Here is a 15,166-nt window from a genome sequence, read left to right as displayed (position 1 = left end):
TATGTCTTTTGAGAATTATTCTTGATGGTAGTCTTGAAAGAATAATATTCTCATGCTCTAGTTCAAAATGCTTTGAGTCTTTGCTTTGGGCACAGAACAGTAATTTCCATCTGTACAGATGAAGCAAAGTCTAGACATATGAAGAATGGACCCTGAAAAATGCCTTTCCAGAGGAGGAGGAGGAGGTGGTGGTGGTGGTGGTGGTGGAGGAGGAGAAGAAGAAGAAGAAGAAGAAGAAGAAGAAGAAGAAGAAGAAGAAGAAGAAGAAGTCTGAAGACAGCCAAGTCAAGTTGGTGCCCACCAGTTGTTTTGGTTTACAGTTCCCATCATCCCTGACCATTGGCTATGCTGACTGAGGCTGATGGAAGCTGGAGACCAAGGCATCTAGAGGGCAGCACCAGGTTGGAGAAGGTTGGTTTAATAGAAAAACTGGCATAGTCACATATTTATTCACCTAACAAAAAGCACGGAAATTCTCTGTTAATTTCCCCCAGCTGAACTTCCATGCCATGCAAGCAGTAAAGATGTTCTACAGTGCCACATATTATTCTAGTTCACAATTTGGGCACATGTCTTGGTCTCCCAGGACCGTTCATCCTCTTCTGCCCAATTCCTCCTGAGTTAATCACCTTAAAACGCCCTAATTTCCAATGGAAAAGTTTTTAGCATTCCCCCCGATAAGGTAAGTAACTCCGAAACCTACTCAGCAGGTCTCAGTGCTATTTCTCAATGTAGAAGTCTAAGGACATACCTGTATTCGAACGCTTCTTTGGATTTTTGAGACTTCGGCACCTCCCACTGAGGGAGCTGCTGTTCTCGCTCATAGAGTCTTGTGCTGAGGAAGCGCTTCCCGTTGCTTCACTGTCTCTCATCATGCTTTCATACCCGCTGCTTCCTCCACTGTGGTAGAACAAGGCTGTTTTCCCCATGGCAGGTGGCAGCTCCCCACTCAGGACACTGCTGTTGTCACTTCCGTGGCCACTGCTACAGCGGTGAGGCTTCCGAGGAGGAGTGATCTTGCTGTAAGGTGAAGGCAGCAGGTGAACAGTTGGCTTCTCTTCTCCGTGGACGGCGCTGCGATCATCTGTGTCCGAGTTCCTACGCAACTGCAGCCCTCTGGTGCCTGTGCTTCCTTGCAGAAGTTCTGATATTCTCCCATTGACGGCTCTGAGGGGCAGTTTTGAGGAGAGCCCAGAGCCCCTATTCCTGCTGAGAGACTGAGTAGACCAGGACATATTCTTTCCATTCGGAGGCAAGCCTGAACTCTGCCCCACAGACTGAGGGAGGGACTTGGTAGAGAAGCTAAGTGTTTTGGTGGTTGAGGCAGCCAGGCTTCGAGCTTTAGGACTTGCCAAGAGGAGCTTGCTCACTGCAGAGATCTTTGATTGACTGGCCTTTGGCGAGGCCCCTGCAGACTGAGAAAGGCCTGAGTTTGTGGGTGAGGACATTGCACTGCGGTTGAAACTTCTCCCAGCTCTGGGCATTGTGGTGTCTTTCCCAGGACCCATCTTGGAGCTGACAGAGGACAGACTCTCTGCCCTTTCCAAAGACAGGCACTCATAATGGCTCCCACTGGACCTTCCCAAAGAATTGGTTCTGCTGGCCAGCTGCTCAAGTTTGGCACTAAACAATTTACTGCTGCTATTGTTACCGCTCTCCATACTGGAACCCTTTTGTTTCCCATTCAGCTCATCGGGGAAACTAGCCAGGAAAGGCGCTGGTTGGTTCAAAGGGCTGCTGGTGCTGCTACTACAAGTGCTGTGCTGAGGGCTGGCCCTATTTTTCTGATCCAGGCTAGATTTCCTCACGGGAGGCAACGGCGGAGTTCCTTTTGGACGTGTGAGAACGCAGTGTTTGGGGGACGCAATCCTTCTTTCCAAGCTAGCTCTGGAAGTCTGGGACCCAACAGAACAGCTAATGGCACTGTTCTCCTCAATGTAATGATAGGAAACAGCATCCAATTCCTCCAGCTTGCTAGCCTTCTGAACGCCTTTTGTGAGGCTGCCATTTTTAAAGCTCTCCGTAGTGTGTGCTGGGCTGTGGGCTGTGGAACTGGGAAGTCCCATTTCACATCCATCTACAACGCTCTTCAGGTTTTCCGTTCCCGGGGAGCTGGAAGTCTCTCCGCTACTGCTGCTAAACCTGTCCGCTGACTTCTGCTTCTTATTTTGTTGAGTGATGGCTTCAGCCTTGGGGCCACAGCTTTCTTTTTTCACACTGTCTTCCCTCTTTAGCCAAGGATCATCAAATTTTATCTCTTTTCTTACACTGGATTCCTTCACCTCTTGAGGCTGGGGAACTTTTGCTGGTGACGACACTGCAGATATAGTCTCTGGCGGCTCTTGTGCCTTGAAGGGATTAACAGCAATACATGGATACACAGTAATGTTGGTCTTCATTGGAATGAAACCTTCACAACTGCTTAGGCTTGTGGTGTTTGATATTGTGACCATAGTCTTTCCCAGGGCTGATATTTTACAACCTTTGATAGGTGACATTTTATTAATACTTTCGTCGGTAACCTCTGGCAGTACAAATATTTCCTCGGTGACTGGCTTTTGCTTGTCATTTATACAAACCGCACTGCTGTTCTGTACGCCTCTTGCCAGTTCAGGAAAGGGCGCATCTGCCAGTGCTTCCCCATGCCCATAGCATGCTTGGGCTATGAAGCTGTGGCATGACTGTTCGCCATCACTTCCAGTGCTCATTTCACTCAACCACGAGCTGATAGAGGAACGTCTGCTTTCAGCCTCTTCAGCTTTGTGATCCAGTCCCATTTTTGGAAGAGGCATAAACTGGGTGATACTGACCTCAGACACAGGAGCTGTACTGGCATAGCATTCAAGATCTTCACTGATGCTGCTGATAATGCTAACCGGCCTAGACCCGGAGGCCAGAGCTTGCACAGAACAATCACTGTTAAAGCTGATGATACTTGTTGGACGTCCATTCTCCAGAACCCCACTAATGGTCAGTTCTTCAACCAGGGTGAATACCAGCTCATCTTCTCCGTTCAGCTCTAAGGGCTGCTGCACCGTGACCATGGTGGTGCTCAAAATCTCCTTCTTTGACTCAGGAGAAAGAGGTGGCTCTTGCTGCTGCTCCTGCTGCTCTTCATTGTCCATGGGCTCCCCATAATCAGCACTGCTGGAAGACACAGACTTTTTCATGAGCTGTGGGCTCATGCCAATGGGAGGAGTGCGGATCTCTGGCTGCATCAGAGACTCACTGGACACCATCCCAGAGTCCTTGCTTAAGGATGACGGTGGTGGTGCAGGGTTGGGCAGCACCCCTTTCTGGGTGTAAACCTTGCACCTCTGAGAAGGAGAAGTGGGTGGCTTGTACTCTGATGTCTTGGAAAGGCTTGCAATGCCAAGCCGTGGGGAACCCATGGGCCGAGGCTTGCTTTCTACAAAGCCGCAAGTGTTCAGGCTTTCTCGGCTGCTCTGCAGATCTGTGCCGTGGGATTGCTGGGAACAGTTTGTGTGGCTACTTGGACTGCCTGTAACACTCCTAGGTGATGGAGGGGTGGGTGCCTCATTGAGCACCCCGGTGTGAACAGGGGAATGGCTTCCCTGAATTTTGTTGGCTGTTGCATTCAGGTTTTCCTTGAAATCTTTATCAGGTTCTTGGCAGCCTGCCAGGCCTTCTTCTGATGTACTAGTGAGCTCTGCTGCTTGGCCTGACACAGGGCACTTAGTCACTTGGTCGGAGCTGAACTGAACAGGCAGTTCTTCAAAAGGAAACATGTCAGTCTCCTCACTACCGTCAATGCAGTCTAACCTCTCCTGGAGTTCTGCAAATGTATTGCACTTCAAGCAGTCTCTCTCAGAAGTGCTGGGGGCTGTCTCGCTCATGTCCTCCAGCTTGCCTTCAGTTTTGGTCTTCTGAAGGGCAGGAACTATGGGGACAAAATCCGGGGGACCTTCGTTGTCAGTCAGTTCCTTGTCCGAAAGGGCTGTGCCGTTGGGGCCAACGTAAATGACGGTGTCGCATGACTGTTCACTGCTAGAAGAATAATCTGGGTCACTTGACAAGTGAAGAATGGGGAAGTCTGGATCAACAACGTTCCGAGAATGGAAGGGCCTCAGCTGGGTTGGCCTCCGCATCCTCCCTTCTTCACAAGAACTTTCTCCTCCAGAAGAGCTTGACGTGTACTGTTGGGTAGGAAGACAGGTGAAATGTTAGCATTTCGAAAAAACCCCTTCCATGGAGCTGAAATCCACACCCCATGCTCTCATATAAGCCTTCATGCATGCAGAGGCTATTGCAAAGGCCACCGGGCATGGAGATTGCCTCATTCAACATGCAGTAGAGTGCTTCATGAAGCTGGTGGCTTCTGGCATCAGGGATAAAGCCACCAAGTCCACGTGGCAGGTTGCTGTACAGAAATGATTTAGCATTTCAAACAGCTCCATGTGCTTGGATTTAAGCAGCTGCCATATTGCTGTATTTGTTCATACAGGAGCAGTTGGTGGGGAGGGGACTTGCTTACTGGGAGGGAGAAGGGTGAGGCAGTGGGGAGCTGGGCACGGTGTGGATGCACCAACAGGAGGGGCAGATTGGCTCCCCAGGTGCATCTGCACAGCACTGACCTCCCCCGGGCCTTGCCCTTCTCCTTACTGGGAAGCTGCAGTGACTCTGGACCACAGGTGCAAGCTGACTTCCATCCTCACTCACGGCTCCTCTGTTCATGCACACTGGGCTTTAGCAGAATCACAGAGAGTAAAATCAAGTTCTAAAGTGAAATGAAAACGAATTTATTTCAAACATGTTACTTTTATAAGGTTGTCCTTCATTCCTTTGTTGTGAGTTTTATCAATATTATTCCCATTTTTCATATGAAAAACTGAGGTTGGACAGTAGTGATCTGCCCAAGATAACATGGACCAACTCCTTATCATGGAGGGCTCCAACTCATGCGCTGTCAATAGTATGGTCTTCATGCCTGTTTATAAATAACCTATGCAGTCAGACAGCAATGTCACTTACTGGGGTATGTTGTTGTGCAATTATATTGAGGAAAAATGCCTGATGCTGCAATTCTTCTGCTGAACTCAGTGAGTTGCTCTACCAACTAAATATGTGTAAGATTGGGCTGCATGCCACTTTGATCCCAGTGTTCCTTCTGACAGTTGTTAAAACAAATTCATTAAAAAGCCTGCCATGGCATTCTTGCAATTATTTACTCCGAAATTCATTCACTGATCACAGTGGAGTTACTTTAGATGGATGACTGAAGTCTACAGCTAAAACCAAAGGCTAATGATGTTGAGCTGAAACATATAGTTGAAAGTGGATGAGCATTTAGTAAGCAACACCCATCACTTAATTAGGTGGCTGGGATAAGCACACTTGGAAGTGTATTTCACTAGAATCAAGGGGGCTTACTTCTGTGATTACAGCGGTGGAGATGAAAGCAGAAAAGGAAGAATGAGAAAAAACAAACCATGCCTCCCACGTCTTTCTTCCATTAACTATATAAAAGAGGGTTCACCTCTGCATTTCAGGTTGGAGGGGAACACATTGATCCTCTAGTCCAGTTTCCAGCAACAAAAGCTCAAGTAATACTAAAACTTCCTAGATTTTAATAATGCCAAATAGATGCGCTCAGTAACTTTCTGAAAAATCTCTAAGAAAGGATTCCACTACTTCTCTGCCCAAGTTATCAATTTTTTTTATTATAGTTAATATGTGTTTCCTGATACACACTTTAACACAGTGGGACTTTCATTTTATTTCTTTATACATTTTATGTGCCTCCTTTCAAAGTGATTTCCACAAACTACTGAAGCCAATATCAAATGAAATAACAATTAAACCACTCCCAGCAATAAAATATAAGCAGCTAGCAGCATAATACATGTTGGCACAGAAGGAAGTCCTGTTGAGGTAAGTATTGGATTGCAGCCTTAAGCTGAAATAAAAGCTGATTGCTTGCTTAAGAGAAGGAAGTTTCCAAAATGAAAAAGCCGTTATCTGCTGGCAGAAATTGTCCAGAGGCAAGTCTCCTTAGAGAGAGGCACTTCTACCAAGTCCTGATCCCACATGTCTAACTTCAAAAAGAAGTAAAAAGTCTCAGTGAAGCAACATACTCTTCATACTAAAGTCCTAGGCAACTAACTTTCACAGTTTTACTTTGTTGTTGCAAATTTTAATTAATGTTCAGTTTTATTTAGATAGTGGCTAGAGAAGAAGAGATATAAAATAATGTGTGCTGGATCAACCTTTTCTTGCTGTAAATACATGTTAGCTTCTGATTTTTATCAGAACTGAGCATTGGTATATGCAATCTTCTCTAAAAGAACTATATAGAATTCAGATCAGAACACTTCTCAATTTTCACTCTCAAGATAAAATATCATGCTTCAAATGCACTGGCTGAATTAGTACCACCCAGACCACATCAGCTAGTCTTTTTAAAAAAAAAAAAAAAAAGTTTGTGCTCATTGTAAGGTTAATGAGGGAAATGCTATCAAAATTAACATTGGTGCCACACACTACAGCATGCTCTGTTGCAGAGATCTCTTCTGGGAAGAGATTGTTGTGCAGTGATATTTTGTAGAATCTGTTAATTGATCTCAGCTCACATTTAATAATCCTTAGGCTGCTAATGTGAATGATGTTAATAAATTATTCCAGCTTGACTTTTAACCAGGATTCCATGCTACATAGACTTCAAGAAAGCAACATGAGAGTTTGAACTCTGCCATTTCTGTGCCTATTATAACCAATCATTCATCTAACAATGAACATATGATTTCCCTCATGCACTCGGATATACTGCCATACCATCAGAAATTAAGAATATTGATTTTTGTTAGAAGCTGCACTTTCAAGGCCTCTCCCATTTCTTTCGGATCCCTAGCTTGCCATGCTCTTTCCAGAGCACAGCAACAAAAGAGTTTCCCCCTTGTCCTTACCTTTGTTTTCTTTTTCTTCATTCTTAAAACCCTGGATGCAATCTGGATGGTGGAAAGTGTTTCAGCATAGTTCCCTGCAGCTGCCGAAATGTGAGCTATCATGGTAGTACGGCAGTTCATGTTCCCAAGGGACTCCCGGAGCAACATGGTCAGCTTGCTGTCTCTGCAAAATAAAAAGAATTAAGGCTACATTAGTGAGCCATGTTTCACTTCGACTGTCGGGATGTGGCTCCAGGTCTCAGCAAGATTTCTTCCTTTTTAATGGAATACTAATTAGCATTGTTCTTCGGGATTCTAGTGCACTACATCTGCCTCTGAACAAGCTGGAAAATCCCTGCACTGAAATGGAGAGGCTCTTATCTTTCAAGGGTTTTCTGCCTGTCTTGTTTTCCTAGCACATTTTCAGCAGTATTTTAGCACTGGAAGCCGCCTCATCACCAGGAACCTATTCTGGGCTAACTAGTTTTAAAAGAAAACCCAGCTTTATTTAAAGGCACAGAAGGATCAGGCCTTAAAACACATCATGAGTTTCACCTCTGCTCATTCTTTTTGATGTCTGAAGGTGGAATTGGTTTGTCCCATTTTCTCCCTGTCACACACTGAGTCACTGAACGGACTCATTTTTAGAAGACCTTGCAACCTCCGCCTCTCTATCACTTCCTATGATTGTAATGAGACCTGCAAATGGTACTGCATGGCAATTGCTTTGGCACTGAAGAAACTCTGCTAACATTATCCATTAATGCAACCTCAATTATTACTGCAGCCAATGGCGTGCCATCAAAAATTCAACAACAAAAACTTATTTAGAATGAATTTTTTTTAAAAAAAAATAACCAAACCAAACCCTGCCTCTTGTCAGCAGTGCACAAGACAATTCAGGAGTAAAACAGTCACTGTGTTATGTGATGATAGTGGGAACCATTCATTCTATTAATGCAGTTAACAAGGGTACAATTCACCAGGCACTTGTCCTTTGAGAGCTCTATGGGAATGGATGGGAATTATGCTCCCTCCTTAATAATAATAATAATAATAATAATAATAATAATAATAATTTTATTATTTATACCCCGCCATCCTTAGTTCCCAGCAGAACTCAGCAGGGAGGAGGATATGGACAAAATTAGTTGGCTCCAAGGCCAGCCCACTCATGAGACAAAGTAAGGCAACTGGGTGTCAGGATCCACAGGGGCAGCAAATCCGGCCTCCAATGAATGCACGGCCTGAGGTTGCTGCAGCAGTGGCAGCAGTGGCTGTGGCACACTCCTTGGAAGTCAGATCTGCCTCCTCCTCTGCAATGTCCACCCAATGCTGCCTCTGCAGCTGCCTCTTGGCAAATAGTAGGCTCTGCTGGTATCCTCACACCCCCAGGGAGGAAATAGCAAAGGCTGCCCTCTGGGGTCTCCTGGGGCCTGCACCCACCTGGTGTGATTGGTTCTGGCACCGCCTAACATTGGCCTCCCTGCCCTACCAGAACCAATGAGCACCAGCCTCTACTGGTACTTCCCCCTGCTGCCACAAGGGGTAATTTGCTGGAACTGCTTGCTGTGAGGGAGTGGGATACAAACACACACACAATAGAGTTGCTATGGGCAGATATAGTAGCTCTATTGTGATTGTGTGTGTGTGTGTGTGCGTGTGTGTGTGTGTGTGTGCGTGTGCGTGTGTATTTGCAGATAAAGTACAAGTTAAGCAAATTGCTTCCTGATTATTTTTCTTAAGAGAGAGTGTCTAAAGACACTGGCTGCAAGACATATTGCTATCCTAAATAGATCCATTCAGCTGCAAATAGCTCCATTTCATCATGTCTAAACAAAGCATCCACCAGAAAGTCTGAAAGTTTCCCCAGAAAGTTCAAGTGCAACCTTCTGTTTTGCACAGAATCTGCCGGTTCTCAGCTTCCTGTGGGCAGAGCTAGTCAATCCCTCTACAGTATTTGATGGCATGTGTTGTAAACAAAAGTCCATTAAGATGACAGCAAGGAAAAATGCATTCATTTCTCTGATTCAGCTTTGAATCCACACAGACCAAGAGATAAAAGTCTGTTGTGCAAGCTTCATGCATCATCTCTTCAATCAAGGAATACTGCACTATCAAATTCTGTGCAAGAGTAACCACTATTCCATGGATGATGTACACAGAAATTATTAACATCTGTATGGAAATCGATACCAAGCCTTTCATTTACTCATGCGTCCATCAAAGCACAACATGGAATGACAGTGCAAAAGGGCAACAGACTACATCTAGGTCTCATGAGAATAACTAAGTCATGCAGCCATCATCAGCAAACTGGTGTGGTCTTCCTCAAGACTTATAAATGATGGATGTGTGTAGGTCACCTGAACCCTGAATTACGCTGAAGTGAATTCTTGCTGTTGGAAGAGAGATGATATTACGCACATTCCTGTGCTACATCTATTGAGATTATGCTTATAAATAACAACAGATGATTTTAAAAAACAGCAATGTTTCATATTTGACTCAAAAAAAGTCTAGCATTATCTTGATAATCTTCCCTTTGCTGTAGGCTACAGTTAGCTGCCTCCTTTCTTATAGCTAGCTTAACAGCTTCCCAAAAGAAAACTACAAAGGAAAGGTTACTAATCATGCAATTTGCAAATATTTTGCATTTTATATTCAAGATCTGGACCTCCCAATTCAACGGTTCAATTATCTCTTTCAATAAGATATGCTAATGATTTTTTTTAAAAAACCCACACAGAGACAGAAAAAATGCCATCAGACACAAGCCACCTAGTAGCTGCTGCCTCTGTTCCTTTGATCTTGCAGCAGTTTAAATCTCTGGATTCTTTTTTCTTTTTTAATCACACCTATTATATTTCAAAATATACCGGTACCCGACAAATAGGTATACAAATGCACAGGGCATCTGTATTTTTTTGAAATCTGATTCTATCCTTCTGTCAGAATAAAGGAAGATGGGTGCTTTATTTCAATAAGGAAAATAAGCCAATATTCTTCAGAAGCTAGGTTATTTCTAGTGGGGTAATCAAAGGTAGTTTGAAAAAGGATAATTGTTATGTAAAAATACCCCACAAAACATTTTATATCAAAAGATATTTCTGCTGACTTCAACTTTAATAAAAGTAGCATACCAAAATATGGATCAAAACATTCTGAAGATGGCCTTTCAAGATGGCACAAATCCCCTGTCCTAAATTACCCTTGTGTGACAGCAATTCAGTAGCACTGTTTCCAAAGATACAGTTAGAATTCTGTGTTATGAGGAATATAGTTATAATTAATTAATTAATTGATTGATTGATTGATTGATTAATTTGTACACCACCTTTAGTCAAAAATCTCAGGGTGGTTCACAGCATAAAAATATAAAATAAAAACACATAATACATAATAAAAATAAGAACGAAAGCAAAACAAACCAATAGCATGCCCCCCCCCCAAATATTTAAAAGGACACAGAATGTTAATCAACCAAAGACCTGGCTGAAGAGAAACATTTTTGCCTAAAGATGTACAATGAAGGTGACAGGCAAGCCTCCCTGGGGAGAGCATTCCACAAATGGGGAGCCACTGCAGAAAAGGCCAGTTCTCATGTTGCTATCCTCCAGCCATCTCATGGACAGGGCACACAAAGAAGGGCATCAGATGATAATTGCTAGGTCCAGGTTGGCTCATAGAGGGAGAGGTGGTCCTTGACGTATTGCAGTTATGAGAATTATGCCTGCTGACTTTGATGGCTGTGGCCAGGCATCCTTCCTTATCATTAGATGATTGAATATTTTGGGCATATGCATGACCGATGGAAGAACCTGGATTTAGTTGGTAAATGCTGCCATTTAGGCACAGTACAGGCTCAACTATCTCAAGCCCTGTAATCACCTGGTCCCTGCCCACCATCTAACGTTGTTGATTATTCAGCCAGTTATTGACTATAGCCAAAGTACCCTTTCTAGGGAAGACTCTTCAATATTATTGATCACAGATATTGACTTTCTGGCAGTTGTGAGACTGCTTGAGTTGTACAAGATACTGCCCCTTGGGCCAGGCTCCTCAAAGGAATCAAGGACTTCCATTGCTAACAACCTGACAAATGGTGCTGGGACCATGCCAGATGGGACAAATGAACAAGTGCCCCTTTGCACACTAGGAATATTTGGCCCTTTAAGAGCCATCTTCTTTAGCCCAAGTGGGGTGGACCTTGGGGAAGGTGGACTGGAGGAAGCAAGGCCTTGGTTCACCTTCTGCCTTTGACACAGCAAATTGCTCACTTGAATCTATCCATGGTGCTTCAGCCACTGTCCTGCCTTGCTGCTGTGGGAATCTGGTATGGACAGGTCAGAACAATTAGTTCTGATACATATATTTTATTTTGCTGGAAGTGGAGCCTTGCAAGGAACAGGACTGATGGAGAACAGGCCCCAGTAAGCTGTAGAGGAACAGAATTGCCAATCGGCTGATGGGTTTGAGACTTCCCATGCCACTCAAGGATACTTTAAAAAAATGAAAATATGTAATTGACATTGAAGTAATAAAACTGCCTGGGCTATACCATTTTGGGTTGCAGGTGGGTACTGGGCCTCCATAAACACACTCTAATAATAATAATAATAATAATAATAATAATAATAATAATAATTTATTATTTATACCCCGCCCATCTGGCTGAGTTTCCCCAGCCACTCTGGGCAGCTTCCAATCAAGTGTTAAAAACAATACAGCATTAAATATTAAAAACTTCCCTAAACAGGGCTGCCTTCAGATGTCTTTTAAAAAGAAGATAGCTGCTTATTTCCTTCACATCTGAAGGGAGAGTGTTTCACAGGGCGGGCACCACTACCGAGAAGGCCCTCTGTCTGGTTCCCTGTAACCTCACTTCTCGCAATGAGGAAACCGCCAGAAGGCCCTCGGTGCTGGACCTCAGTGTCCGGGTAGAATGATGGGGGTGGAGATGCTCCTTCAGGTATACAGGACCGAGGCCGTTTAGGGCTTTAAAGGTCAGCACCAACACTTTGAATTGTGCTCAGAAACGTACTGGGAGCCAATGCAGATCTCTCAGGACCGGTGTTATGTGGTCCCGGCGGCCACTCCCAGTCACCAGTCTAGCTGCCGAATTCTGGATTAATTGCAGTTTCTGGGTCACCTTCAAAGGTAGCCCCACATAGAGCGCATTGCAGTAGTCCAAGCGGGAGATAACCAGAGCATGCACCACTCTGGCAAGACAGTCCTAATTATTATTAGAAATATTATAGTCTAGGCTTCTCCTTGGCATGTTAGATTTTTTGTGTGCAGGAATCCTTTTACAGTCAGGGAGCCATCCCATCCTGGGAACCCTTATCGGCAAGCCTGAAGCCCAAACACAAAGCTGCTACCTCATTGAGAAATAGGATTCAGTATGCTTCCCTTGAATTCAGATGTACCTCCCCGCACCTTGAGCTGAATGTGAATGATCAGAAAGGAGTGTTCTCTCTTTGTGATTGTCAAAGTGATTATTAAAAAAAGAAGATGAACAGCACTGATTTCATTTCCAAACGAAAAGGAAATATACAAAAGAATGGGAACCAAGTTAAAAACATTGGCTCAAGATTCCCCTGTCCCTAGGAGATTATTTAGACAATTTTATGTATTTATTCCAGGTCTAAAACATATTAAGTCATAAATATTTTATCTTTCCTCCCCCCTCTCATTCCTCCTATCCATTTCTCTTAGGACTCTAACCAATAAAAAAACAGGAATGCAAACATTGGTGGCAGCAAAATTAAAGCTGAAAACAGAACCTTATTTTTTTTTATTAAGCCATATAACATGCCATGGCATGTGTCCCTACTCATACAAATCACATATCATGGTTTCTTGCTAGGCAGCAAGCCAATGGCAAATGCTATTAACCACCTAGGTGTGTGATTATTACATGATAAGGCGTTGTACGCCCTTGAGCCTGCTGTCATACAGTAATTTATTGGCAGAAAGTGAGCAAATGCAAATATATTTCATGTAGTCAGTAAATATAAACATTATGCCTGCACCTGCTTCTGTCTGTATTAGTCAAATAATAAGAAAAAGTATAATTCAGTATAGCATAGCAGCATTTGATTGGTGTGGTGTGCTAAGTCTTCTCTAAATTGTGAAACATCATGGTTGGATCCCAGCCCTACTCCTTGTAGTGCAATTGTCAATACTCTTCAATAGGAGGGATAGGTTAAACATCATGTTACTACACAAGATGGTGTTTGTGTTGTTGTCTGCAACTTTAGATGCCTTTGATAAAAAAATTAGGAAAATTCATAGAAGTTATGTCTGTTAATGGTCATTAGCTATGATGGCGTAATGGAACCTCTGTGTAAATGGGCAAAATTCCTCGGATTATTAGAAGCAAGACATAAATAAAACAGAAGATAAGCATCACTTTCACAGCATGCCCTGCTAGTGAGCTTCCAGAAGAAAATGCTGGACTAGTAGAACCTCCATTTTCTGCTGAGCCTGGAATATACACACATCCTTTTAAAGATCAGTGTCAGCTTGATGATCAAGAGATGATCAAGAGATCTACACAGCTCCATTTATTTGTATTGAGGTAGAACTTTTTGATTCATTAATTAATGTTGCTATCGTCCTGTTTTATAGATAGGAATTAAGAATAGTTGTTGTAAGAGCAGTTACTCAATCTGGGGTTTTGGGGTCCTCAACAACATACCCTAACAATGATCCCATACATATGTCAGGCCCAGACCTACCATTGGGCCAAGTGAGATGCTTTCAGTACTATTTTCACCTCAGGAAGCAAAATGTCTTGGCCCAGAACTGTAGACATTCCTGCTTTAATAAACATTTACATTGTGGAACAGAATAAAACTATGCTTAGTTATGGGGTTTAATTGTTTTTGTATGCTGGAGAAACATAGATAAGAGGTAATTCCAGTTCTTGAAGGATTACTGGTTAAAAGAGAAAGGAAATAGAAAAAGGGAAGAGGGAAAGAAAGGAATTGTGACAACCAATTGCACTGAAAAATAGTCACAGTCTTGTTTGCTAAAATTGCCTGTATGGGGTTTGTCTTTCATTATGACATAGTCATTTCTAGTACACAAGCAGTTCTATAAAAAGGAAGATTAAACATGAATGTCAGAGTAAACTAAGGTGTTACTAAGACATGAAAAACAGACCTGGTTTTGTACATTTCATAGAAATGGCATGTTTAGTGGCTTTGTTCCTAAAAAGCATAAGGTGTACTGTCACTTTAGTACAGGTCAAAGCTGGGATACGCATGAATATCCATTTGAGATATGCAACTCAAACAGATACATTAAATGTAGTCACACATTCAACATACATTTTGACCTTATGGTAAAACAATTCCCAAATGTTCTTCACTCATACATTTTTCCTTTGGTTTGCTCTCATTTTCTAGTACTTAGACCTTTTAACAGCTATTGTTGCCATCACCCTTTACATTATTAGAAGACTCTTTCCAGTAAATTTGGGCAGTGACACTTGCCTACCACGTAAGACAACAGTCATACTTATACTAAGTTTCACATAATCTTACAACAGAAATTAATTTTAAATTATTCTCAGTCAGCATGTAACAAATCCCAATATCAGATAATTATGAATCCATTACAGAGCTAATACAGTCCATAATTTACACAAGATCTATATTGTTCCCAGTATGCCACATTGCTGTACAGATTCCTGTACATTCAGTAAGGCATATTTGCATGTAAGCATCCAGAATATTTTAGCCTAAATATCTTTCAGTGAGATAGCAAAATCATCACTGAAAATATTGGTAATATGGGAGCCTCCTGAAAAGAGATGATGAGAGATAAATATGCATTGTAATTAAAATCTCAATGCTTATACCATATACATAAATATCATTACATCAACCTTCATTTGATATAAAAAACAACACACAATTGTACAAGCAGTGTGTTATTGCAAAATATCTAAACAGCCAGTACACAACAGATGAACAATCATCAGGATGACTGATGCTTATGATGACTAGAACTTTGGAAGCAATTTTGCCTGCCATTATGTAAATATTGGCCTATGTTTAACATTATCAATGGAATCTTATTATTTATTATATATTCATTTTTACACCATATCTTAAAAAAAAAATCATAGAGAACAGACGTATTTTCTGGAAAAGACTCATGTTGAAAATTTAACAACATGATTTGGTAAATGTTCGCTTACCAATTGTCCATGAAAATAATAATGAATTTTTCTCAGATCTTTTTAGATGGAT

The 15,166-nt window shown here is 42.5% G+C and overlaps 1 protein-coding gene across 5 annotated transcripts in view; it reads right to left on the bottom strand.

Annotated features, from left to right (window-relative positions):
* KIF26B (kinesin family member 26B) overlaps window positions 1-15,166 on the bottom strand; it is a 280,373-nt gene that overhangs the window by 19,433 nt on the left and 245,774 nt on the right. For all 5 annotated transcript variants that reach the window (XM_080997595.1, XM_080997596.1, XM_080997598.1 and 2 more), the window contains 2 exons: window positions 6,924-7,086; window positions 752-4,157 (listed from right to left, as the gene is read on the bottom strand). In XM_080997595.1, coding sequence (XP_080853721.1) covers window positions 752-4,157; window positions 6,924-7,086 — 3,569 coding nt within the window. The remainder of the gene's footprint in view (window positions 1-751; window positions 4,158-6,923; window positions 7,087-15,166) is intronic.

Source organism: Podarcis pityusensis, assembly GCF_964106645.2.
Source record: "Podarcis pityusensis genome assembly, chromosome: 3".
In the NCBI taxonomy this organism is placed as follows: Eukaryota; Metazoa; Chordata; class Lepidosauria; order Squamata; family Lacertidae; genus Podarcis; species Podarcis pityusensis.
The sequence above is the reverse complement of the archived record's forward strand: the minus strand, read 5'-3'. Positions and strand labels throughout refer to the sequence as shown.